This window comes from Hydra vulgaris, chromosome 06 (assembly GCF_038396675.1).
Source record: "Hydra vulgaris chromosome 06, alternate assembly HydraT2T_AEP".
In the NCBI taxonomy this organism is placed as follows: Eukaryota; Metazoa; Cnidaria; class Hydrozoa; order Anthoathecata; family Hydridae; genus Hydra; species Hydra vulgaris.
In genome coordinates, this window is record NC_088925.1 from 59,092,095 (window position 1) to 59,119,772 (window position 27,678).

At 25.1% G+C, this 27,678-nt stretch overlaps 1 protein-coding gene across 1 annotated transcript; it reads right to left on the reverse strand.

Annotated features, from left to right (window-relative positions):
* Positions 1-66: 66 nt before the first annotated feature.
* LOC100214336 (obg-like ATPase 1) lies at positions 67-27,077 on the reverse strand. Its single transcript, XM_065800566.1, has 16 exons — positions 26,733-27,077; positions 25,696-25,766; positions 24,186-24,201; positions 19,554-19,610; positions 15,309-15,375; positions 14,776-14,836; positions 14,550-14,668; positions 14,215-14,268; positions 5,601-5,681; positions 4,982-5,079; positions 4,780-4,861; positions 4,348-4,406; positions 2,901-2,997; positions 1,460-1,531; positions 348-398; positions 67-236 (listed from the first exon to the last, which is right to left on the reverse strand). Exons 1-16 carry the CDS (start codon positions 26,921-26,923, stop codon positions 117-119), a joined length of 1,296 nt encoding a protein of 431 aa, XP_065656638.1. The 5' UTR covers positions 26,924-27,077; the 3' UTR covers positions 67-116.
* Positions 27,078-27,678: the final 601 nt, after the last annotated feature.

Consider the following 27,678-nt stretch of genomic DNA (forward strand, 5'->3'; position numbering starts at 1 on the left):
TGTATATGAAACTATAGGTGTATATATATATATATATACATATATATTATATAAAAAAACAATGTCTTTATACAAAAATAGTTTTGCTGATTTAATGACAATTAAATAAGTACAAATTATTTCTTTTTTGCGCCTGCACCAGGTGTAAGGCCAGCACCAGCATTAAATTTAAAAAATATGATGTCGCCATCTTCAACAGTATATCCTTTACCTTGTTGCTTGTATTTTCCAGCATTCTAAGAAACATTTTTTCATTTAAATAAAATTGAAAGGAAAAGTAAATAATTTTTAATGAAAAAAAAAAAGAAAAAAATTAATAAAGAAATTTTTAAAATCAACAAAAGAACCTTCACAGCTGTCTCACTCTTCAGTTCTTTAAAGTCATCAAACTTCATAACCTTAATTTAGAAAAAAAAAATTATTTTAAATACAAAATATAATAAATACAAAATATAATGTTTAGCAGAAGACCCAAGATGTTGATGCATAACATGGTAACCTAGGTTATAACTATTATTTTTTTAACATTAAGGTTTTACAATAAATTGTATAGGCATAAATTGCCTGTCAACCTAGTTATATAATACTTGACAATTACAGAGTTTGTATAACTAAGAGAAAATAAAATGTGGATTAGTCAAAGAGAAGCCATTTATTTTTTAGATGATTGTCTAGAAAAATAAATCTGGATTGTAATTGTTTTATTATTTCTATTATTTTTGTTGCTTTGTTGACTTGAATAGGACAGAGCCTTTGGGAACTCCACTTTTAACGAGTACCCAGTTTGAATAATTACCATTAACAATAACTTTGTCTACGGTTAGAATGTTTACTTTTCAGAAAGTTTTTTATCCAATATTTATACCATAAGCTATAAGTTTAGAAATAAGAAATTTATGTGGAACTTAGTTAAAGGCTTTTTCAAAATTGATATTGTCAATGGGAATATTATTATCAAAAGATGATGTACAATAATTAATTACAGTTAAAAGGTTAGTTAAGCAGGAATGATCTGGACGAAATCCATATTGTGGATTTAAAAAGTTATTGTTAATCAGGTGCTTTTGATCTGTCTCCTTTTTTGAATATGGGTGTAATTGTTGCGTATTTCCATATTTGGGGTATTGATCCACTTTCAAGAACTTTGTTAAAAATAATAGATAAATGTTGGACATTTGATAGCAAGTTTTCTTGAATACTATTGGGTGTAATTTGTCAGGGCCTGGTGACTTGGATGAGTTTAGACTTATGAGGTATGTTTCGAAAAGGTTTCGAACTTATGCGTTAATAGTTATAGTTAGTAATTCAAACATAAATTAATAAGAAATAAATTAATAAAAAATAAATTAATAAAAAATAAATTAATAAAAAATAAATTAATAAAAAATGAATTAATAAAATGCCATTAGTATATATATGGTAAATTAAAAATTTCAAAAACTAAAACAAATTCAAATACCTCAGCCATTATAAAACCTTTCTCAAAATCAGTGTGAATTTTTCCAGCAGCAGCTGGTGCTTTAGTTCCTTTCTAAAATAAGACCATTTTTTGAAATTATATAAAAAAAAGACTTTAATATAAAAATTAAGAAACAAAAAAGTCTTATTATTAAGAATTATTTTATCAGATATTATTTTGTATATATCAATTATTGACAATATATATTCCTTTGTCCTGAATTATTTACAGTTCTTCTTTCTTATCTACCATATAATATATACAAATAAAATTAAAAAATAACCATACTATAATTACATAACACCTATTATTAAATATGACAAAAATGTTAAAAACATCATTTATATAAAATGAATTTTACATCTTTTATTTTTTTACACTATCTAAATTTTTACTTTTAATGCTTTTAACGTATTTTAATTGTGTTATATACATAAGCAAAGTATTACATGCTTAGCACTGTACTATTTTTCTTAATGTGGTAGGAAAGTAGTAGAAGAGCTTTAAGCTTACAAAATGTTTTAAGTTCAAATGTTATGTCTATGAAAAGCTTACAAAATGTTTTAAGTTCAAATGTTATGTCTATGAAAAGCTTACAAAATGTTTTAAGTTCAAATGTTATGTCTATGAAAAGCTTACAAAATGTTTTAAGTTCAAATGTTATGTCTATGAAAAGCTTACAAAATGTTTTAAGTTCAAATGTTATGTCTATGAAAAGCTTACAAAATGTTTTAAGTTCAAATGTTATGTCTATGAAAAGCTTACAAAATGTTTTAAGTTCAAATGTTATGTCTATGAAAAGCTTACAAAATGTTTTAAGTTCAAATGTTATGTCTATGAAAAGCTTACAAAATGTTTTAAGTTCAAATGTTATGTCTATGAAAAGCTTACAAAATGTTTTAAGTTCAAATGTTATGTCTATGAAAAGCTTACAAAATGTTTTAAGTTCAAATGTTATGTCTATGAAAAGCTTACAAAATGTTTTAAGTTCAAATGTTATGTCTATGAAAAGCTTACAAAATGTTTTAAGTTCAAATGTTATGTCTATGAAAAGCTTACAAAATGTTTTAAGTTCAAATGTTATGTCTATGAAAAGCTTACAAAATGTTTTAAGTTCAAATGTTATGTCTATGAAAAGCTTACAAAATGTTTTAAGTTCAAATGTTATGTCTATGAAAAGCTTACAAAATGTTTTAAGTTCAAATGTTATGTCTATGAAAAGCTTACAAAATGTTTTAAGTTCAAATGTTATGTCTATGAAAAGCTTACAAAATGTTTTAAGTTCAAATGTTATGTCTATGAAAAAATTCCTGATCAAACCTGCTGCACAGCAACTTCGACGATTTTTTTTTCAATTTTGGTTTTTTGAGGTAAAAGTAAAAATATCACTAAAAACAAAATTGTTAAAAACATAAATCTTAAAAACATAAATCTTAAAAACCTGAATTGTCCATGCTTTAACTTCATCTTTACCAGCAGTAAAAAAATATTGCAATTGTAGTAGTTGGAAACCAGACTTAATGATTTTAGGGAGAATGCTAAACAAATCAAATTTTTTTAAAACAAAAAATTGGTAAAAGTTAATGAAACTTTCTTTGTTGATAACTACTATCAGACAAATCCAAACATGCAGAAAGGTCAAAAGCTTTTAAAAAGTCAAAAGATTCTTGTTTTGTATTTGTACAAATTTTCACTGTTTTGCTATACAACTAATTAAACTTTTAAACCACAAAACAGTTAAATTTGCTTTCGAACATTCTGCACAGGTATTATTGTTTTCAAATCTGAGCATAATCTTGAAGCAATTCAAAAGAGTATTTTTATTAAGTATTATTAATTTTCAAGCTTATTGCTCTTTTTGTTTTTTTGTTTTTGTTTTTTTTTGCCTTTTAATTGATTTTCCTTGTTTTATTGAAAAAAAGTTTCCATTATAAAATATTTAATAATAAATACTTATGTATATGAAAACAAGAATATTCTCTTTTATACTAAGATGCTAATTTTTTATTTAATTTTTTCAAAATTGAGTATTACCTAATATAAGAATATATTTACATATATAAAGGAAGAGCATTAATTTTCCATATATCATTGAGATTTTTGTTTCTATGAATAAAGCAGCAGGATGCTAATTTATTTTATTAATTTAATGACTTACTCAATTTTAACCTTTTGGATTACTTTAATACTATGGAATAACAAAACAACTTTAGCTTGCATATAACACCTTTAATGTTGTAGAAAAAAATTAGAATGAATGAAGTATTAACCATATGATTTTATGCTTGTTTTTTTAACCCTGCATACTTTGTGCTTTGCATTGAAGTTATGTCAACCAGTTCTTAGTCTTCGCCACTTATTTGTTTTAAAACTTTGGAGGGAGATGATCTTCTTCAATGAAAAAGTTCAGAAGCAGCATTATTATGCATATGCAATAAACTGTAATTTAATTTCTATTTAACCATTTCTTTGAAGTCCATTTTAATATTTAACAAAAAAACACAGAATAAAAAAAAACAAAAAAAAACAACAACAACAAAAAAACAAGTTCTTGTGGAAATAGAAATACCAAAAAGTAAGCAAACGCCTTCATTCAGTTTAAACTACAAACTGAATCAAACAAACTGTTACCTACAACATGAAGATAGATAAAAAAATTTTAAAATTAATGTGGGAGGAAAATAACAAGGTAACATCAAAATATTGTTTTCAAACACAAGCTATTGTAATGCCAAGATGTTTTTAGGTAATCAACAGTAAAAGTACTTAAACTCACATAATAATGACCTAACATCAAAATTTTGGTAAAAATTTAAACACAAGCTATTGTAATGCTATTTTTAGGTAATCAACAGTAATAAAAAATAGAAATAAGATCTTTAACTCACCTTTGAGTTTTATTCTCTTCACAATATTTTGCAAATTCATCTGCAGGCATATCAAATGCCTATAAATCAAATATTTCATAGAAAATCAAACAGTGTAAACAGTATAAGCACAAAAGGGAGTGAGTGAAAATGCCCATAAAGGCGTGGGGATGAATGGAAGATACCCTTAAAATTTATTGGCACCTACTAGTTCTAAATAGTCAAAAAAGATTCGAAATATAATAAAAATAGTCAATAAATAAAGTTGTGAATATTTTGCATATTCATAATAATATTATTAAATTTATAATTTATATATTTATGTAAATTTTAAAATAACAAATAAAAACAAATAACAGTAAAAAACTCCCTATACAATGCAATAATCTATAAATATATATATTTTATTAATTAACTATGCCATAATTTATTATTATTGAGATTAAAAAATACCTTTTGTTCAAAAACTCCACTAAATGGAATCAGTTGAGCACCAGGATCATTTTCATCTATCCATGCCTTAATCTTTGCCAACCTTAAATTATCGGTAACCATATAAACAATAAATATTAACCTTTTAAATAATTAAATAAGTTTAAGAATAATTGACCAACTTTTTATGTTTAATTTAAAATAAAACAAGTTTTACACTCACCACTTGTTTTTTTTCCGAAAATAATCACTTTCAGATAAATTAACAAGATATAACATAGGTTTTGCTGTGATTGGAAGATGTTTATTTAAATATTCTATCTAAATAAACAATAACAAAAAAAAAAAAAAACATATTTCAAATAAACTATAACTTTAAACTGGCAAAACTCATTTAAAATAAATAAAATATTTAAAGTTATACTTATATCTGATAGAGTTTTATGAGCAAAAAAATTTCTAAAATTTTTTTTTAACAAAGAATTTTACGTGACAAACATTTTTATCTAAAAAGAAGTAAAATTTAAATACAAAGTAAAAATGGCGATGTAGTAACGTTGCAGTAGTAGAAAGCTAACTTAAAATAGGAGGTAAAGAAGAAAGCTAGCTTTAAATAAGAATTTGAACCACTTTTAAATGGTTCTTGCTTTGAAAGTATAGAGCTGAACCAGGGTTGTAACAACAAAATGTATTGAAAAAAAAAAGTGCAATTTCCTGGTCTTAAAAGATAAAATGGTTGTAAGGGGTTTAAATTCTGCAGCTTTCAAACAAATGATTTACTAATTGAAGAGCTTAGTGCTTAGAGTTATCTACATGTGATGTACACATTTAGATTAACTTACCTCATTATTAGCCCAATCTTTAACAAACCGCAAGTGAACTTCATCTTCTACTAACAATTTAACTATTCTTGTACATATTGTCTGTAGATAAAAAAAACAATTCATAACAACAACCTATTTGTTTTCAACATTTACATTAGTAAAAAAAAATAAAAAACAAACAAGAAACATATTAATCAACAAACATATTTAACTTTTTTTAAATCTAAAACAAGTTTTTTATCAAAGCAATTAAAAATAAGAAACACTATCATCCTACACAAAGAAAACAACTTGCTATATGCTTAATAGAAATGTTATTCAAAAATGGGGGTTTAAATTCTGCAGCTTTCAAACAAATGATTTACTAATTGAAGAGCTTAGTGCTAAAAGTACTCAAGTTACAAAATAAATGTTTTGAGAAAATCTCCTTTGATCAGCCATTTTAAAGTGATATATCTCTGATCAAAGTAGCTTTTCTCTAGAAGAAAGAAAAAGAATTCAACTTGTTAAAGGTGTTATTAACATGGTTTATAACACATTTTATATTGTATTTTTTAAGTATATTTTCATAAATTTCAGAAAAAATAATATAAAAACTCTTTTTTAAGACTTATATTTAGGAAATATAAAAATATATTTTATTTGTTTGTTATTATTAATTTTAGACCATGTGAACACTTTTAACATACAATTTGAGATAGTATAAAATCTAAATTCAAAAATTGCAAAACCGTTGACCATGTCTTTTTACAGAATTTTTAAATGTGGTATTTCCAATTTCAAAAACATTTTATTTTTCAATTTCAAAATAAGTTTATTAAATTTATAATGAAAAAAATAAGATTTTAATTTGTATGACTGCAAATTCTTTTGTTTTTTGAACTAGGAGATTAGTGGTCAGTAAATTTGTAGAAGATTGGTGGTCAGTAAACGAAGAAATAATATGTAAAACTGCTTCAGCATTTAAAATTAAAAAATTTTAATTTCAAACACTGAAGTAGTTTCAAAAATAAAATGTTCTAATTTAAAAAAATATTTACTTTTACAAGCAATAAAAATCAGCAATCATGACTTCATTTATTTAAAAAATATGTGTGTGTGTGTGTGTGTGTGTGTGTGTGTGTGTGTGTGTGTGTGTGTGTATATATATATATATACACACACACACATTTATGTATATAAATCATGTTAGTGTATTCTACAAATAGAGTGGTCAATGTTCTTATGCTTTTATATTTATATATATATATATATATATATATATATATATATATATATATATATATATATATATATATATATATATATATATATATATTCCACAAAAAAGCAAATTTTTGACTAGAAAGTTTTTATTTTTGTAATTAAATGTTTTTGTGCTTATTTTTATGATTTTGCTTGGCTGTTTTTATTTATTAATTTATTTTATTGCTTTTTTATTTGTATTTTATTGGCTTATTGATCAAGAGTATACATAAATAATAAAGCTTGAAAAAAGCGTATCAGTATTACAAATCACAAACTTTTGCCAAACCTTCACAATTATGATTTTTTTGTTTTGCATTTAATTTTTCTTTTCCCAACACCAGGCCTTGTTTTAAATCGTAAACAGACACGCTATTTATGTACGTTTTAACTAAAAAAACTAACGTAAATGGTAAGCCATTTCTCGTAAGCTATTCTTTATCATTTTTTTATGTTTAAACAAGTCTAAAGAAATCATTTAAGCTGTAAGATAAAAAAAGTAATTAACGTTATAAAAACCACTTAGGAAGTGAATGATGAAGTTTGAATGACGATTAAGTAAAAAAGTTTGTATGATAATTACATTTTATATTTGTGCATTTTACAAATGTAATTTAGTAACTTTAGAAAAAACAAAGAAAATTTTATTTTCATTAACCTAACTTTTACATCTAAAATGTTTAGTAAAAACAACAACAAAAAAATGATGTTATAGGTGCATAAAAAAAGAGATCATAAAATAAACATAATAAATAAAAGTTTATTTATCATCTTGCAAGAGCAAGAATATTTATTTACAATTATATTATACCTAATTTAAAAAAAACAAAAAAACAAAAACAAAATTATTAGTTAAAAATAGAACACATTAAATTTTATTTTATATTTGCTCCACTTTTGATATTTGAATTTTTTTTTTTTATTGATTTTATCAAAAAAATGAAAAAACATTAATTCAGGGTTCGTAGCCAATTATTTATATGAAATTCCATGACTTTTCACTGACTTTTCTTAAAAACCAGATGAATTTCCCTGACCATTTTTAACATTAGCAATATTTTATAAAATTTTTAAAACTTTTATCTACTATAATGGAAATGCTAAAACTGCTATGCATGACAAAACTTATAAAACTTAAATATATTAATTAAGTTGAATATTAGTATGGATCTTATTATTTAGATTTACTATGAATGAACATAAGGAAAAACATAAGTTTTAGATGATCTTCAAAAAAAACTAAAAATTGTTCACATAAAATATTTTGAAATCATCTTTCACATAAAAATTAACTGACATAATTATTAAATACAAAGTTGTAAACAATATATTTCAACATCTTATGCAAAAGTTAAAAAAAAAAACAGAGACTACTTTGAGTTAGTCATTTGTTATCACTATTTGTAGCTATACCTTTGTTATCACTACTTTTAGCTGTACCTTTGTTATCACTATTTTTATCTGTACCTTCGTTATCACTATATGTAGCTGTACCTTTGCTAATTCAACAATATCTTCAGATAAAGATAGCAGTATAACAAAACATAGCTTAGAAACATTAAAAAAATATATTTTGAGCCAGACTAACCTATTAAACTGCACATGATCTAATTCTTTTGATTAAATACATCATCAACTGGAAATGCAGAAGTTTAAACACATGTTACTTAAACAAGCTGTAACAGGGTCTTGAAACAAAAACTAACACATTTTTTGTTTAGAAAAATTATAGTGAAAAGCAATTTTCTAGTTAAACTTGTTTAAATTGCAATACAAAAATCATAATGGATATAATAAATCTTGGCAAGTTTTTAAATTACTTTTAATATAATCCTTCTAAAGACTTCATCATATGTGATCCATTAAACACAAAGAACATATAAGCAAAATCTTTTATTAAGCAAAAAACGATTGAAGCTTTTCAACAGCAAACTAGCCATATATTTTCATATCATCATAAATAATATTTTATATCAACAAACTAATTTTCAAAAAGCAACAATTGTTAATTCAGTTTCTTTCTCTTTTCCTCCATATCAATGTTCCCTACAACCTAGCAACGCCTATCATTTTCTCATCACTTTTCCTTTCTAAAGCATTCGCTTTGCTGACCGATGATATATTTTTAAGGAAACCTATTTAAGATTTTAGTTCTTCAGTTTCAGACAAAATAATGGCTTTCTGACGTAGCATTGAATGTAATTTATTCTTTGACTTCTCTTCCTCAATCAAGAGTTGGTATTTTTGATGTCCAAATTTAAAAGCAGCTTTTATTTCTGATGTAATTTGGAGAGTGTGGGGGTTGAGGTTGTTGGTAAGCATGAAATCACACACAAGGCGCTGTCCAACAATACCATCTGTTGATATATTGTCAGTAACAACATCCTTATTGACACTAAACCCCCTTTCAACCGATGCCTATCCATGAATCCAGAGTCAGAACCAACTTAATGACAGATAACAACTCCGGATACTTTTTTATGTCAATGTCTTTGAAATAAAAATCATTAAAGCATTTTTTCTTTTGATCATAGCTAATAAAAACATCCCACAATTCATTGCAAATTCTGCTGACATAAACTTTGTCCGAATAAGAAGCAGGTAAAATTTCTAGTAAGATAAGATGATGCAGCAATGTTTTCATTTGACTCCAACTTTTTTTTTTATGTGTGATCTGATCATGAAAATTTGGCAGCAAACAAGTACTCATGTTAACAAGCACAGAATCAAGTGGACATCTTTTAAATATCTTTTCAGCAGCTGAAATCTAAATATGCATGCATTGAATTTTAAATTTTTCAATATCCTTCAAAATAACTGCATCATTCTTTCTGAGCTTTGACAGTTTTGAGCAAGTCTCAATAGTTTCAGATTGAATGAACATCCTAAGAATACACTTAACTATTTGCACAAGATCACCATTCATATGAGGTAACATTGGAGCATCTGTCTGATGGAGCTTCAGAAACAATTCAAATATGCTCACCAGGAAGCTAAAGAACTGAAACCTTACAAGGAAAAGTTCCTTTTTAACAGCATTTACAACAAACTTGTATGATTTGTCAGATGGCAGTTTACTTTTAGACAGAGCTTCCCAATAAATTACAATTTTTATAATAGAAGGCCAAATACTAATTAATCTTTCTGCTACCTTTTCGTCTTTGACACAACTGGTTGTGCAAAACGAAAGCAGGAACACAGAACTTTCAATGATACTGATTAAGTAACTTCTTCTGGCAGAAGAAGTAAATTTGGTCCCATTTGAAAAGATTTTCAATTTCACTGTCAGGAAACATAGCTTGGAACAAATTAGTGGCATCTTTGTTTGAATTGTTAGAAATTTTATTTAGGAAACAATGCAATGCCCACATAATTTCTGTGCAAATTTAATCAGAACTTGATACAATGAGTTCTAGAGATTGTGACTTCGTAGTGTGTCCTTTTGAGAAACTATCTATTTTTAAATTATTTTATGGCAAAAACATAATCGCTAAATTGTAACACGAGTAACTTCTCAATCAGAATTCCCTGACTAAAAAAAAAAATCCCTGACTAAAACCTGGAAAATCCTTTTCCAGGTTTTCCATGACTTTAGCCAAAATTAACTAATTTTCATGGTTTTCCATAATTTCCAGGTACAGTAGGAACCCTGTAATCATTACAAACTTTAAACAACATCTCATAAAGAGTTTTTATTTTTTATAAATAAAAAAACTTCTTTTATGGATATAACTCTATTATTAATTTTTTTGTTTGAATTTACGCTTGAAAATAGTTTGATTTTTATAAGTTTTTTTTTTGCAAAAAAGTAATAGTTTAGAAAAATAATATTTTGTAATGGTAGCATCAGCTTTATATAACTAACAGATTGTGCGATAACAAAAAAGTAAAAATAGAAATCTTATAATTAAGAAAGAATTTTGATTATTTAAATTTAAAAGTTATTTAAATTTAAAAAAATTAGTTTTTTTTTCACGGTTTTTCTTCCTCCTTTTCTATTTTTCACAAAAAACTAAATTCCTCGTAAACATGTTTTCCATGTAATGCATTCCATGTAAAAAACCTTGTAAACATATAACTTATAACACTGCATTAAAAATATTCATAAAGCTACGTTTAACTTTTTTGTCTCAAGGCAAGTAAAAGCGCAATAGTGCATATTTTTTAATAAATGATTCTTTGAAACTTAAACCTTTGTTAGTCACAAAAAAAAAGTGTTGGTAAAGTAATTGAGTTTTTTTGGTTACAACATTTGGTGTAGTTAAGGCAATTTAAAATATTATAGCATATGTACAATATTTTGTTGACTACGACATATTTCTGTTAAGTGATCAGGTCTGTGAATTACGAAAAGACAAAAAAAATTAAAATAATAAATTTTGCGGTATCATAAAATATAAATGTTTGTAGCAAAAAAAAAATCCAGACAATCGCTTGTCCAAATTTGAATAAGATTTTAAATAAATACGTTTTTTGGTGAAATGAACATTGTAGTTTAACAATATGATCTGATCGTTTATTGACAATTTTTCTTAATTATAAGCTCTTTCTTGGTCAGAATTATAGTATTTTTTGTGAAAATTGATAAAAAATATTGTATTTTGACAATTATATATAGTTAATATACATCAGAACCGATTAGAACTAGGATCTATATTGGGCTAAGGCGCTTTTTCAAAAGATTTTAATTAAATTCATGTTAACGCCGATGAGCGAAAGTGATCTAAAGGCTCCAAAATGGTGTCCTTTAGATTCACTATTAAGGGTAGTAAAAAGGTTTTGTAAATTATATATAAAAAAGTAAAGTTTCTTTAAATATTAAAAAAACCTGAAGCAAAAAAAATTATAACATCTAAAGCTCTTGTTTCGATATAATACGCTGATAAAATCATGCTAATTCCAAATATAAGAATTTAAATAATTTGTAAATCACCTTAACTACACAGAGCAAGTAATATTTTTTGTTTGTTAACTTTTAATTAATAATTAACTTTTTAAAAGTAAAAAGTCATTTATTTCGGAAGCCACAATTTCAAGAAATAATGATGACAAATATTAAGATATTTTAATTCATTTATACAAATTTTGAGAAAAGAAAGAAATTAATTTATGTTAAATGATAATAAAAAATGTATTAGTAAATTTAACTATTTAAAATTAAAAAAAAAAATTGAAACAAAACAGACATTCCATGATACATTTACAAAATAACACTTCTAAATTTATTTTTCTTAATTAGTAAAATAAACTTGTCATTTATTTTATTGCAGTAGTTTAAAAAAGGTCGATGTCTGTAAATAAAAAATTAAAAAATAAAAATAATTTTATGATGTCAAAATCATAACGAGCTAATGGGCTTAGCCATTTTTTATTTAAAACAAGGCCTGCAATATAGGGTTTTTTAAAAAGACTTTATTAAAATATAGAATATGATTTGCGAAAGTTAGTGGTAACTGAAAATTTAACCCAACAAAAAATTTTTATTTTATCTGTTAGAAACCTGTTAGAAGTGTAAAATTCTATTGCAGTATATTAAAAAATAAAAAATGTGAAATAAAAAGTTCATTTTAAAAATTTTTATAATTCTGTTCTACATATTTTTTTTGTTTTCAAATAATCTAAAATTTAATTACTTAAATATAAAAAACATTAATCTATTAAAGCTAAATTTATATCGCTTGTTTTATTTTAAAAAATATATTGAATAACTAAAATATAATTAAAAAAATAAAAAATAAAAAATAAATAAAAATAGCAATTTGAACAATTAAATAATAGATCTTTACATGAATCTAAGATGTAATATTTAACTATTTAATAATTTAATTTTTAATGTGTTAAACAATAGATCTAGTAAGTAGGCAGGAAAAATAGTGTAATAAAATTATTTTGATCTGACACTTGTGAAAGACCAAAATTTTTGTGAAAAATTTATTTTATATGATTAAATGACATCATTGTCATTAACGCCATTTCATATATTCGCTACAGATTATTATTAGAATATTTTAATAACATTATTTATAAATATTGTAAATAATAATAATACAATTTATAAATTATCTTAAATTGTAAAAGATTACCATTTTACAAAAAGTTTATTTATTTTTAAAAAATGCAACAAATTTTTTAATCAGCTTATAATCTAACTTAAGTTGTTTTTAACTGCTCAAAATACTTTTTACCATACCACTGGTAGAAAATATGAAAACAATAAACCGTAATTCAAATAGAATTGTAACTCATCTATCAGTCATTTTGTCCAACCCATATTTTGTGTGCATTTATTTTATAATCATTTTAGTTGTTACAAAATTATTATTAAATTCAGTAGTGTAAATAAATTTCATTTTTTTGAACTTTTTATTTTTTATACAAAACAGAAATTGAAGTTGAACACACAGCTACATTATTTATTACAGGACTTTTTTGAGCTAATTAATTTTTTGAAAGTCTACTGATATATTACAGGGTTCCCACTATTAAAACTGAGGCTAAAAGTAAGGATTTAAGGGGATATTTTCCTAATATTTAAGGAGATTTGGTCACAAACGAAAATTTTTTAAAGAAAAAGTAAGGAGAAATTAAGGAGAGCAGTCAAATTTTAACTTTTTTTAAGGACTTTAAAGGAGGGTTTTTTTTAAAGGATATTCAAGGTTTTTAAGGAGTGAGTATTTAAGGTTTTAAGAAGGAGTGGGTATTTAAGGTTTTCAAGGAGGAGTGGGTATTTAAGGTTTTTAAGGAGGAGCTCTTTTTTAAAGGGAATCATGTATTATATTGATTATAATAATGATACTAAACTGAATTAAGTGAATTTTTAGCAGCCCGGTTTTTATCATTTATATTAAAATGTTGCAACTAATTATTAGTTTAAATTTATATTTCAGTATTTGTTTTATTTATTATCCGATGGTTTTTACTTTATTTAATAAAGTTATAAGTAAACGTAATAATTTATGTATTTATTATATTTTTAAGAATTTAAAAAGCATTTTGCATAGTATAGTATTTTTTTAAAAACATAATATAAATATATTTTCCTTTTTAAATTTTTTTTTTTAAATTTTTTGAGCTTATATTTTTTCTTTTTCTTTAAGATTTTCTTTTTTTAGATAAGTTATCTTTTATAGTTTTTTTTTTTCAGCCCATTTTTGAAACGCCAAAAAAATGCCGTGATCAAGTTGAAAAAATAAAATACTTAGAGTGTTGTCAGGAATGGTTTTTGATCGCATTTCTTTAGGTTTTATCAGACATGTCCACCAAACTTGAGTATTTATCGGACCAAGTTTTACTCATAAAGTTTTTTTTAAGTTTTTTGTTAAAGACAATAATAAAAATCTAAATAAATAAATAAAAAAGATAAATATTATATATAAAAAATACATACATGTTCTTCTACAACTTTTTTATCGTTACTTCGAACTTTTCTTTCTAGTTCTCCCTTTATAAAAAATAATAAAAAAAAAAGTGTTAATATATCAAAATCCAAAAACTAAAATAAATAAAAAACTTTGAAAAAATATTAAAACTAAAAATAGACTTTGTAGTTACAAAAATTAGTAGTTAAAAAAATGAATTTTTTTAACTACTAATATTTGAATTTGACTTTGTAGTTATAAAAACAACATTGAAAAATATAAAGCAAGATAACATGAAATAAAACCCATAAAAATGGTAAAAAATGAGTAGGTTCTTCTAAAATAATAAGCAAATAATAAATACCAATCTAGCTTTGAAATATTCTACATCTTTCAGTCTAAGTTCTTTTAATATAGTTTTTAAATCTCTACACGGATCCACACTTCCATCAACATGTGTCACATCATCATCATCAAATGCACCTGAATGTAAGTAAGATACTTTATCTAAAATTTGACTTGAAACAATAATTTAGAAAAAAAAAAAAGGTTTTTTTTAAAAAGTTTTCAAAATTGCAAATAAGACTTACGAAGCATTTGAAAAATTGCATCACAAGCTTTAATGTGTGAGAGAAAAGCATTACCAAGTCCCTATAAGCATCAAAAATAATTTCATGATTTCATACTTTAGATGCAATAATCAGTTAATTAACAAACAAAATTCACAGTTCAATTCACAGTAACTTCACTAACATTTTGATACAATTTTCAACTTTTTATAAACTTTTTAGTCAATAGAAAAATACAATTTAATATAATAGAAAAATTTATAATTCTCAGAAGTTTTCTTATTCACATTTCTTATGATTGATATTTTAATTTTAATATACATCTTTAAGCAACAGACAGTTTTAACAAAGATGGTATTAAAACAATAGCAGAATTTAAACAATAGAAAAAATGCATCACAATTAAAAAACTTCGAAACAAAACAACTGAAAAATTTACATTAAAATAGTAATAAACTGTTGTTTTGAATTTTTTTGCTTTATTCAACTTTTATGTTTTCAAATATGTTCTTATGACAAACTTAAATTAAAACTTTAAAAATACCTGTACATACCTGTCCTTCATTTGCACCTTCAACTAATCCAGCAATGTCAACAACATTTAAAAATGCAGGTACTTTACTAAAACAATAAAAGATTTTTCATTATGTTTTTATGAAAATTATAAATAATTAATAAATAGATAAAGTTAAGAGTTATATAATATATTTTTATAAAATTAAGATAGTACATAAATACATTTAGTACATAAATTTTCATAATATTTTAGTTGATTACTTTTTCAAGGAAATAAGATGGAATAAAAAATAAATGCACCCTTTATTGTATAAAATTTATTGTTGTATTGTATTAAAACTATCATTTAGATATATATACATAGATACATACTAACAACACAATACTTTACCAAAAAAAAAAAAACTTAAAACTTTTTGCAAAGCTTAATGGAGGCTTTATCAAAAATATACTTATTTTTAAAAAATTTCATTTATTAAATTAAAATTGAAGTATTTCATTTAAAAAACGCAACCCTTAAGTTAAGCGAAGTCAAATAAAATAATTATTTGATTTTTTGCACTTCTCACAAATATGTATGAACATGGGTTGATTCATCTCTAAAAAGTATTTCTGATTTGACACACTTGTTCACAGATTAAAAGAAAAATATTTATTTGAGAGTCAAGGTCTGGGTTATGGTTTAAGGTTAACTATCAAGTTAAAACAACCTTACCTTTCTCTTAACCCTATTCGGACCAGTTGTGACCTTAAATATTACCTCATGCCTCTCACTCTAACAAAAAAGAAATTTTTCTTGACCTAATAAAACAATTCTTTGGTATAAATGAACTAACTTTTTAGTCTTGGCTTTTTCAAGGAGTTTTTATTGCATATTGTGTAATTGTGTAACATATTGTGTAACTGTGTTGTATATTGTGTAACATATTATGTAATTGTGTTGTATATTGTGTAATTGTGTAAAATTTATGATTTAATCATTACAAGTTTTTTAGCTATAAATTTTTCATATAAATTTTTCCTGAACCTTCCAATCAAAAAAAATTTTTTACACCTTGGTTTAATTTTAGTGAATTTTGTATTACATTATTGAAAAACAAACTTTTAATTGCATATTGTTAGTTTTTTTAAATATTTTAAAATCATAACTATTTGAAACATTGAAAAATTTCTCAATTACGAGTTTACTTCTAATGTTTGAATGCACAAGACCAAATGATGAAAATAATATAATGGTATATAAATACTCTTGTGTCATTTACTAAAATTCATTCTCATGTTACTTTTCATTCAACTAAGTCTCATCTTTTTACTGCGACTGTTCCTAAGTGCTCAAAAAATTCTTATTTGCCTGGTTTTTCTCCTCAAACATCTGTTCTTCGGATTTTGCTCCCATCATCTTGTTTTTCAGATTCATATAATTTGCAATCTTTTAAGCTGTCTGTTAATTGTTATCTAGCTTTATAAATTATTTTTTCTCTTAACTTCCCAGTTACTTCTGACTCTAATAGTGGTTGCTTGCAGCCTTGTTAGTAGTAAAGGTGTTTAAAATATAAATAAATTAACGTGTTCCAAGGCGTTTATCAAAAATTTGCACAAAACATAACTAAAACTTATTTTTATAACGCAAGTTAAAGCGCAGCGATTTTTTTGTAATAAATGATATATACAGCGATATAATTTTAATAAATGGTGTTTGGAAATATAATCTTTGCTTTCACAACAGAATGGCTAATAAAATAGTAAATAAAGTAAATAAATTAACATAATTTTTTATTTGTTACTCTGTAATTTTTTTTTAGTTTTTTCAAAAAAAGCTTTTAGTTGCAAATTAAAATTTAAGAAACTATCATTTAATAAAGTTTAACATAATTTAATTCATTTATACTAATGTCAAGAAAAGAAAAAAATTTGTATATCAAGCATTTTTAAAAAAATAATATTAAATTTAATTATTTAATATAAAAAAAATTGAAAGATAATAAACATTCTCTAATAGTAATATTAAAAAATGAGTTAAATAAAAAGCTGTAATTAATATTATTGTTGTTTAGCTGTAATTAATATTATTGTTGTTTAGCTGTAATTAATATTATTGTTGTTTAGCTGTAATTAATATTATTGTAGTAATTTAAAAAGTTAAAAGTCTTTGAAAAATAAAAAAATAAAGAGAATTTTATGTGGTCAAACTTACATTAGGCTAATGCGTTGAGCATTTTTATTTAAAACAAGGCCTGATATTGTTAAGTTTTTTCATTTTTAATCTTTCTCTTCACACATAGTATTTTTGCTAGTTAAAAAAATACAATTTGAGGTACACAGGTGCCCAAAAATGGCTATTACAGTACAGGAACCTATTTAAGTAAGTCAATATATGTCAACTCAATGCATGTTCTAACTGTTTAAGATAGTTGATGCATGTGCACTAAGCCACTGCCTAGAAGGTGTTTTTTTTGGGGGGGGAAACTACACCCTGGAATTTGTTCATTGCAATGTTATTGATACAAAAAAAATAAATTTAATTTTGTTTTAGTTATGTTTGGATCAGGAAATTAATTTAAATAATCGCCTCATACTGACTTTTTATTGAATTCTTTGTTAAAAAATAACTCTGCTTTTAAATTTAAATAGTCTTTATATGATTTTTAATGACAAGCAGGGAGGTGTACCTTCATGGTCATCCGGTGGCACAGGATGACTTGTTTTCTCCAAGAGCGAATGAATTTTTTTTTTTAAATGCCTGTCAGTAGCAGCAGGACGACCAGATAGTTTGTTACTTACAAAAGTGTGTTTATTAATAAAGCCATATTTTGATCTATGACGATTTTATTCCTTATGATTATTTTTAAAAAAACTTTAAAAAGCATTGAAAGAAGTATACACTTTGTTTAACAACGAGTACACTATGGTGTGTTATATAATTTTACCAAACTTAACAAATGGAAGCTGGCACACAATTTAATTCCAAATACTAATGTATCATTTTTTAAACTTTATAGTCACATTTTGAGTCATGTGGGCAGTTGAATCATTAATAACACTGAATCTCTTTTGTTTTTTAATAAGACTGAATATCTTTTTTTTAACTTTGTCAAACAAAACTAAAAAAATAAAAAACATTAATAAGATGCGCATGAAAAATCATTAAAAAAGAATGCAATACAAAAAAAAAACAACCCATAGTAATAATAAATGTTTAAAACATTAAAAACATAAAACATTAAAAAAATAATTTAAACATTCAACTAAATTAAATTTGATTGGAGATTGAGAGAAAATAACATAATATTTTTCTATTTATAGAATGTCTCTTTGCATTTTGGCTTTTAAATTTTTTGCTTAAGGCAATGAAACCTTTGTAAAGATTGACAAAAAGAAACGATACAAAACAGATATCGACTATGACAAAAATGACAACACATCTTTAATTAAATTAATTAATTAATTTACTTTTAAATAAACCGTTTCTTATTAAACGTATATTAGGAGCCAGATGTTTAAATTTTTTTCTTCAGTATTTTCACACAAGAAAAAATTAAAAAATAAAAAATTTTTTACACCAGACAACTGATTAGCATAGCGGATGACTCAAATGAGAAATAAAAACTGTTTCAGTCGCCTGCAGGGCCACCGGGGAAAAACTGGAGGGTACACCTCTGACAAGGGCAATATTATCATTGGGGACAGATTTAAAAACAAAAGACAGGGGCAGGCTTTAAGCAAACACATTTCAGAAGTCAAAATAATAATGCTTTATCACAAGTTCAGCTGAAATTTTGTCTAAAAAAGACATTTAAAGCAAAAAAATTTAATGATTAACATATGAATTTTTTTAAATTGTGGTTTCTGCATCTTTTGATATAGTTTAAAGGTGGTTGAATGTAGTTTAAATTGTGGTTTCTGTATCACTGATCTTTTGATTCGATTTTAACATTAAAAAGAATATTTAGCAAAATAATATATACAAAAAAGTTTCAGAAAGTATAAACATACCCATGAAACAAACAAATTTTTATTCAATCAGATAAGGGGTCATCATTAATTACATCATACTTTAGGGCGAAGGGGTTAATAGTTATGTGACAACTCATACCGGACATGTTACTAAAGAGTTACAATGTTGTGATGAGGATGAAGGGGGGGGGGGGGGGGGGAGAAGTCAAAAATAGTCAAAAAATGTGATGTAATGTATTGACAACCCCTATTACATTTGTATTTTAGTAGTAGTGTTAGCCTTTTTAGCTCTGCAAAAACAAAACTATCTTAACAAAATTAAAAAGTACCTTAATGGTTGATAGTATTCACACAGAAAATCCCATCGTTCATCTGGAACTGGAACCCTTGACAAAATAAATATTTAAACTTTATAAGATTAGAAAATGAGAATTAAAAAAAAAAAAAGAGTTCAGCAATATTAGAAGTTTTTTATATGTATTATGTATATGTATGTATTGTGTGAATCTGTGTATGTTTGTATATGTGTATATGTGTGTATGTATATGTATATGTATGTATGTATGTACATATGTATTTATGCATGTATGTATGTATGCATGCATGTATGTATGTATGTTTATATGTATGTATGTATGTATGTATATGTATGTATGTATGTATGTATGTATGTATGTATGTATGTATGTATGTATGTATGTATGTATGTATTTATGTATGTATGTATGTATGTATGTATGTATGTATGTATGTATGTATGTATGTACATATGTATGTATGTATGCATGCATGCATGTATGTATGTATGTTTATATGTATGTATGTATGTATATGTATGAATGTAGGTAGGTATATATACTGCGCACAAAATAAAATAAACAAAGGTGTAATACTGCTATAAGGTACTGCGAAAGGTATAATACTGCATCTGCTAAGGTTGCATCTCTTTATCGAGCTCGTCACTTTCTTACTTCGGATTCTATTCTATATCTCTATAAATCTCAAATCCGGCCTTGTATGGAATACTGTTGTCATATCTGGGGCGGATCTTCTAATGATGCCCTTTCTCTTTTAGACAAGGTGCAAAAACGCATCGTAAACATAGTTGGACCTGCTCTTGCAGCCAACCTCCAACCATTACCACATCGTCGTAATGTTGCTTCTCTTTCTCTTTTCTACAAATACTATAATAAGCACTGATCTAAAGAGCTAGCATCTCTTGTGCCATCTACTAAAATTCATTCTCGTGTTACTCATCATTCAATTAAGTGTCATCCTTTTTCTGTTACTGTTCCTAAGTGCTCCAAAAACGCTTATTCGTCTAGTTTTTTTCCTTGAACATCAGCTCTTTGGAATTCGCTTCCTTCATCTTGCTTTCCTGATTCATATAATTTGCAATCCTTTAAGTCATCCGTCAATTGTTATCTTGCTCTACAATCTTCATCTTTATTCTTTCAGTAACTTCCAACTTTTAATTAGTGGCTGCTTGCAGCCTTGTTGGAAGCGAAGATGTTTAAGAAAGTAAGAAAGAAACAAATACACTTTTAGGTTTTCTTAGATTAAAAAATAAAAGAACTACCATTTATACTCTTCTGATAAAAAATCAGAAATGCAAGCCAGTAGATCCAGATACTGTTAATGTAAAAAATTCTGAAGAGCGTTCAAATATTTAAGCCAAAATAATTAATTAGTGATATACCGATAGAACGTTTTTGGCTGATGCTGACACCAATGGATGGGAAAAGGCCGATATTGATGCCGAAACCAATGAATTAACTAATTATTAAAATTTTGAAAATATAAAACCAAACAACTTTAAATTTCGTAATCTTTTTAATGGAATCAGTACTGGTAAACAAATACTTGGACCCAAATCAGAGCCAAACCATTATTTTAAAGATATTAGAAAAACTCAGTTAAAAAAACTTTCAAAAAAATAAATACAATTTTAGAGAAATTTTTTATTTTAATATTAAAAAGAAAATAGTACCATTTTAAGCAGTTTACTTAGAATTTTTTATCAATAATTTAGATCTAAATTTAGATCTGTTTGATACCCACCACGTACCCACAATTTGAGCGAGGTACTGGTAGTACCTCGCTCAAATTATTTCTCAGGGTTGCAGCCTTGATTGTCAAGGTTTGTGTTTTAAAGTTATAAAGTTGAGAGAGGGTTTTTACCATAAGTAAAGTAGCCTCGTCGACTGGAGTAGCCTTCATGGCCTTGGGGAGGTGAATTAAAATAAAAATAAAAATAATTAAAATATAGAAATATAGTAAGCTATACTTGAACACATATAGATAACAATGCTTAAATATGTTACTTTTAAGTAAAAAAATAGAACAACACAAAATAAAACTATTCTACAAACACTATTATGGTAATAAAAGTAAAAGAACATTCAGCTGTTAAATTAAAGCTAATAAACACCATCTTAAAAATAAACAATTTTGCCTGTAAAACAAAGTTTCAATAAATAAATTCTCAAAAAAATTATAAGTAATGCGTAAAGTTTAGTTTATTTATCATTTAATTATGATCAGAATGCATGATAAAAATATTAAAATGCTATCGGTTGCAAAATCGGTAAATTAATAAAAAAAGATTAATGCTGATACCGATTGTGCAAAAAGTGACTGATTAAGCCGATGCTGATTAATCAGTACATCACTATAATTAATATACTAATAAAATTATTCTAAATTAAAATATTTACCTTACTAAAAAACTAACACCCACCACCTCACAAAAAAAAAAACACCCATGCATCTAATGTGTTATTTTTCTTTTATAGAGGCAGGTTTTTATAAATTCTTAAATCTTCTAAAAGTAGCAAAACCTCCCAGATTTACAAAAACAATTATAGGAAAGTTATTCAATATTATGAATGTGGGTATGTGTTTTATGTAGGTAAAAAATTATGAAATACTCTACCAACTCTTAATAAAACAACCTTCTTAGAAAAGTTGAAAATTATTATTGTTACTCAAATTATTAATATAAATTATTGAAAAAATCTTATTGCGGGGTAAAGCATAAATAGCGATGATGTTTATCTGACGGGATAAACTATGTATCGGTGCTAAGCCTCTTTAAAGCACCAGTAATAAAAAATGCGATTCTGAGGAGAAGTTTATTTCCACCACTAAATAAATTAAGATTACACAAAAGAAATGTTTTTTCTTTATCGTCAAGTACTAAAACTTTTAGGAATAAAATGCACTTGAATAAATAATCTGTAGATTGCGGCATATATTACGCTGACTTTTAGGCCTACAATAAAACAGAAAAGACAAGCTTCAACTAAAATAAAAAAGTTAGTTTTTCTTGGTATTTGTTTATTCTTTTGTTTTAATCAAAAACATTTAGCTTAAACATTTTTTTACCATTCTCTTTAATATAAAAATATGTAATAAAAAAGTTATCCTCGATGGACAGCTGTCGATGGACTTTTCTTTTTATTCTGTAACTTCAGGGGTTCCTCAAGATTTAAACCTTGGCCCTATACTCTCTTTAATTTACATAAACGATCTTCCAGATATTCCCACATCTAAGGAGGCATTGTTCGCTGATGATACCACCATTTATTCTTGTCATGATAAGAAGCCAACACTCTCTGATTGCTTGGAGGGGGCATTTGAGTTTAAAAAGGATCTCACTTCTACTACAGTGGCTGGTGAACTTTAATTCAGATAAAACTCTATTTTTTTTCAGCCAATCGCAATAATTTAAATCTTCCTATATTTAAGAACGGTAATGTAATTGATGTGTTATCTACCCTTTATCTTCTAGGATTAACTCTTACTTCCGATCTCGATCTGATCTTAGAAACCATATATCAAATCTACAATCTTCATCTTTTCTCTTAACTTCCAACTCTAATTAGTGGTTGCTTGCAGCATTGTTAGAAGCGAAGATGTTTAAAATAAAAAATAAATAAAATAAATATGTAAAAAACTTGATCTATTACATAACTTATGTTACAATTAATGTTTGATTGCAACAAAAGAGTTATAAGCTGTTTGAAAATTTTGGTTGCAGCATATGGATTTATTACACTTAAAAAAAAGGCAAGACGAAAAACAAAATACAAATGCAAATTAATGACTAGCTAAACTGAACTTGAATCACCATGGTAAATAATACTCATTCTGGCCTAACCTAGTCTTATCGCACGACCATAGCATTTATATGGCTTTTATATAAACCAATTGGTCTTTAAATTTTTTATTTAATTTTATTGAACATGAGTTAGTGAAACTAATTTAAAAAGACAAGACATAAATCAAGTGACTAAAAATTGCTAGAAATGTAAAATTTTATTTGGAGATTGAATGCTTTTGTGTTTAAATGACTAAATGATCTAATGAAATATAATTAATGGATTGTTGAAGAGCGCACATTATAACTATCACTATCATCAAAAATAGATAATTATTTGAAACTTATAAATTTTTATTAAAAACAAAAACTTCATTGCTAAAAAATGATTTAATGGTATTAAATTTAAAATAACAGTCTTTAAATGATTATTATTTACAAGGGCTTTATTCAATAACATAATATTTGGGGCCAGATTCAATAACATAAGGCAGGGGCAGGCTTTGCATCATCAACAACAACAACATCATCTTTATATCAGCATGTCTCAAAAAACAAGAAAATAATTTTAAAAATAATTACTATTAAAAAACAATTGAAATATAAAAATTAAAAAATTAAACTTGAAAGAATTTAGTTTTTATTTTTACGTTTAAAAAGTATTATTCCTATCTAAATTATCTAAAATATTATTCCTATAAAATAATAATCTGTATACAAAACTATTATTATTTTTTGAATTTTTATAATTATGGAATTTTTTTATTACCCTTGAATATGGCATCATTAAAAACTTTTTTAATATATCAGAAATAAAACATTAATTCTGTAAAATTAAAAAGAAAAAAATTTTTTTTACCTTGATTCATTAGGATCTAAAAGAAAAAATTATAAAATTATACACATAATAGAAAATGACCATTATTATGGCTGGCCCAAATTACATATCAAAAAACACAGAAAGTTTCACTAAATAAATTTTATAATGCTTCACTTTCACTTTACAAAGGTTCTTATTCAAAATTAACACCTATCAAAACTTATCAATTTTTTTTATAAACTTATTCACTCTAATTAATGCTGCAAGCAATCATTAATCAAGCAATCTATTAAGTTGAGAGTTACTAGAAAATAAAGAATAGTGCAAACAAATGGTTGCAAATAGTGCAAACAAACGGTTGACAACAGACTTGAAAAGTTGTAGGTTGTATGAGCCAAGAAAACATGAAGATTGAAGAGAGCTTCGAAGCATCGATGTTCAAGGATATAAACTAAATAAAAAAAGTTTTTACAGCATGAAGAGACAGATACAGTAAAAGGATGTGACTTTGCAGAATGACGAGTTAAGCGAGAATGAATTTTGGTTGCTAAACTAGTAATTATAGCCTCATTTGACCAGCAACCATGATAGTATTTGCAACAGTATTGTGATAATTGTTTCCAATTCTGTAACTGCTTGGAGCAGTTACAGACTGGAAACAATTTCCACAATTTCCAGACTGGAAAGTTAAAGACTGTCAGACTCAAGATCAGATGCCTGTTCTGAGCAATTAAAAAAAGAAGACTTTTTGTCAAGACAAGAGTATAAAGTTGAGTCATATAGCAACTTATTGTCACATAGATTGTCAGGATTATCATTAATATAGATAAGAAAATAATAAGGACTAAGGTTAAACTTTGCAGTACCTTAGAAGTTAAAAATTAAAGAAATTAAAAAGAGTGTTGGTCTTTGAGGATGAATCAACAATAAACTATTTTGAAAATAACCAAACAACTATATATTGCTTTTTTTTTTTGTCTTGATATCTCTATCAAGCATTTCAATTAAGAGACAATAAAACATAAGAAATAGAGCAAAAATTTATGCTTTAAAACATTATAATTTTTGCCATCATTATCATTCTATCTTAATGTCCAAAAATTTGTCTTAAAATAACATTTGTAAAAAATAAATCTTTAGGTGATTTTTTTATTAATTTCAATAAACATTCAATTTATATCAATTTTAACATATTGAACAAAACATTTGCAACTGAAAAATCATCAAATCATTAAATTGTTACGAAATTTTAACAAGATAATGAAATCAAACATTTTTTAGATTTCTTTTTCTGCTATGTACCTGTTTAATAATTAAACAGACTTTGGTACACAGGAGTACAAAAGTATAAGAAAAAGCATTGATTAAGTTAACAGCCGCTTAAAGTAGTAGACAGTGATTTACTACTCTTTGATTTTAATTGGACTTAAATGTTACAGATATAATATATTTGAAATGGTTTATGTAAAAAAAAAGTTATAAAGCAACTATTTTCAGATATGCTACAAATAAAAGAGTATAAATTAATGTTTTTCTTTAAAAAAAATACCTATAGTACAGAAAGGAAAGTTCTCTGCAGCTGCTTGACTTTTAGTAAGAACATTAAAGAAAGTTGATTTTCTAAATATAAACAAGTTATTTGGAATATTTACTTTACATCATTAGTTTTAATAAATAAAATAAAAATAATTTTTTGTTATAAATTATTTCATTTCAAAATTATATTAAAATACTTTTTTAACTAATAAATATTTAATACTTTATAGTACTCTATAATTTCACTATTTTTTCATAGTGTTTTTTAATGTATTATCAATATTAAAGCATAGTTAAATTATATTATACTACTATTCATATTCTGATAAATACAGATTGTATAGATTAATATAAATATTTAATTTAAAATATTGATTGACATCTAAATTCTTAAAAATAATACTTAAAAGTGTCAATTAATGACAAAAAATATACTTTTTTTTAACTATAGAATGGATTTTTTTAAACATAAAACTTAGGATAATATGATTTCAATAGAAATTGAATATAAGTTATGAATGAAACTCAATAGTTTATTGAAATAATATGAATGTTTTATGTTTTAGAAAGCTTTAAAAACTTTTTTTAAAGCTTTTAACTATGATATACCCATAAAATTTTAAAATTTAACAAAATAAAAATTATATCAAAAAAGTTAAAATCTCTTAGACTCTTATTGCATAGCAAAAACATCAACTAAATAATTTTTAAAATGTATGAGAAGAGTAAGATTAACTCATCATTTGATTATTTTTATTCATCATTTTTTAATGTTTTATTTATTATGCGTTTGTAAAACAATTTTAAAAATATGCTATCTTTTTATAAAAACAGGAAGCTATTTGTATATATATAAATATTAACCTTTAATTCATACAAGCAGAATCTAATTAAATGAGCCGCCTTGGTATCTTGGTATTTTTTAGTTTATTTTTGTTTACTTGTATTTTCCCAATAAAAAATATTATATAAAATATATGAGATAGAATCGAAACTTTAAGAAACTTTTACTTTTTTAATTATTATAAATATTGATATACAACTCTTTACCCGACATTAGGTACTCCTACGATCCCAACTTTTAGGGATGTTCCAAAACGTCCTAATAATATTGGCTCTGGTTCTTGATTTTTCTTTGGACCCATATTTGAAAGTTTGTATTTTTGCCTAACAAGTAGAATTAAAAAGTTTATTTTAACTCTGTTTTTAAATATAATGCCAACTTCGCTACCGAAAATCATAAGGCAACGCAACACGTGTGACACAAACGAAGCAAATGTCGCAAATTTGCGTTATTATGGGAATGCAAATTGGACTAAAAATCCTATCGTAATTAAAACCTTAAATGTGCTATCCACGATGAAGAACCTTAGAGTGCACGATCATGTTACACCCACGATCGTGACTATTCCGTTAAAGTACGGCAAGCCTAAAACGTGGCTTTTCTGTTAAATACCAATTCCATGCTAAACGTTAATGCGTTTTATATAAAAAAATTATAAACAAAAATTTGTGGTATTCATTTCATACAAAAAAAAAGAATTATTTATTATATTATTGCAATTATTTTTATTTAAGTTTTCAAAGGTATAGCATCGCAGCGTAACATCGCTTTGTCACACCGTGAGGCGCTTATTTTTACAATAACTCATATAATACAAATTAAATAATATTTAATCATTTTATTTTAAATATGTATATATATATATATATATATATATATATATATATATATATATATATATATATATATATATATATATATATATATATATATATATATTTGCCAAAATATCATACGTTTAAAAGCTTTTCATTTGCGTGAATACTTTGCAAAGTATTCATGTGCATGAAAAGCAGTTAAATGTATATTTTGGTAAAAAATCTCTTTGTATATTTTTTAAATAAAGTAAGGTAACGGTACCAGTAATTGACCGTTTAAGATAAAAAAATTCCGTGTGACTACTATATCAGTAAGATTGTTTGCCAATTATAT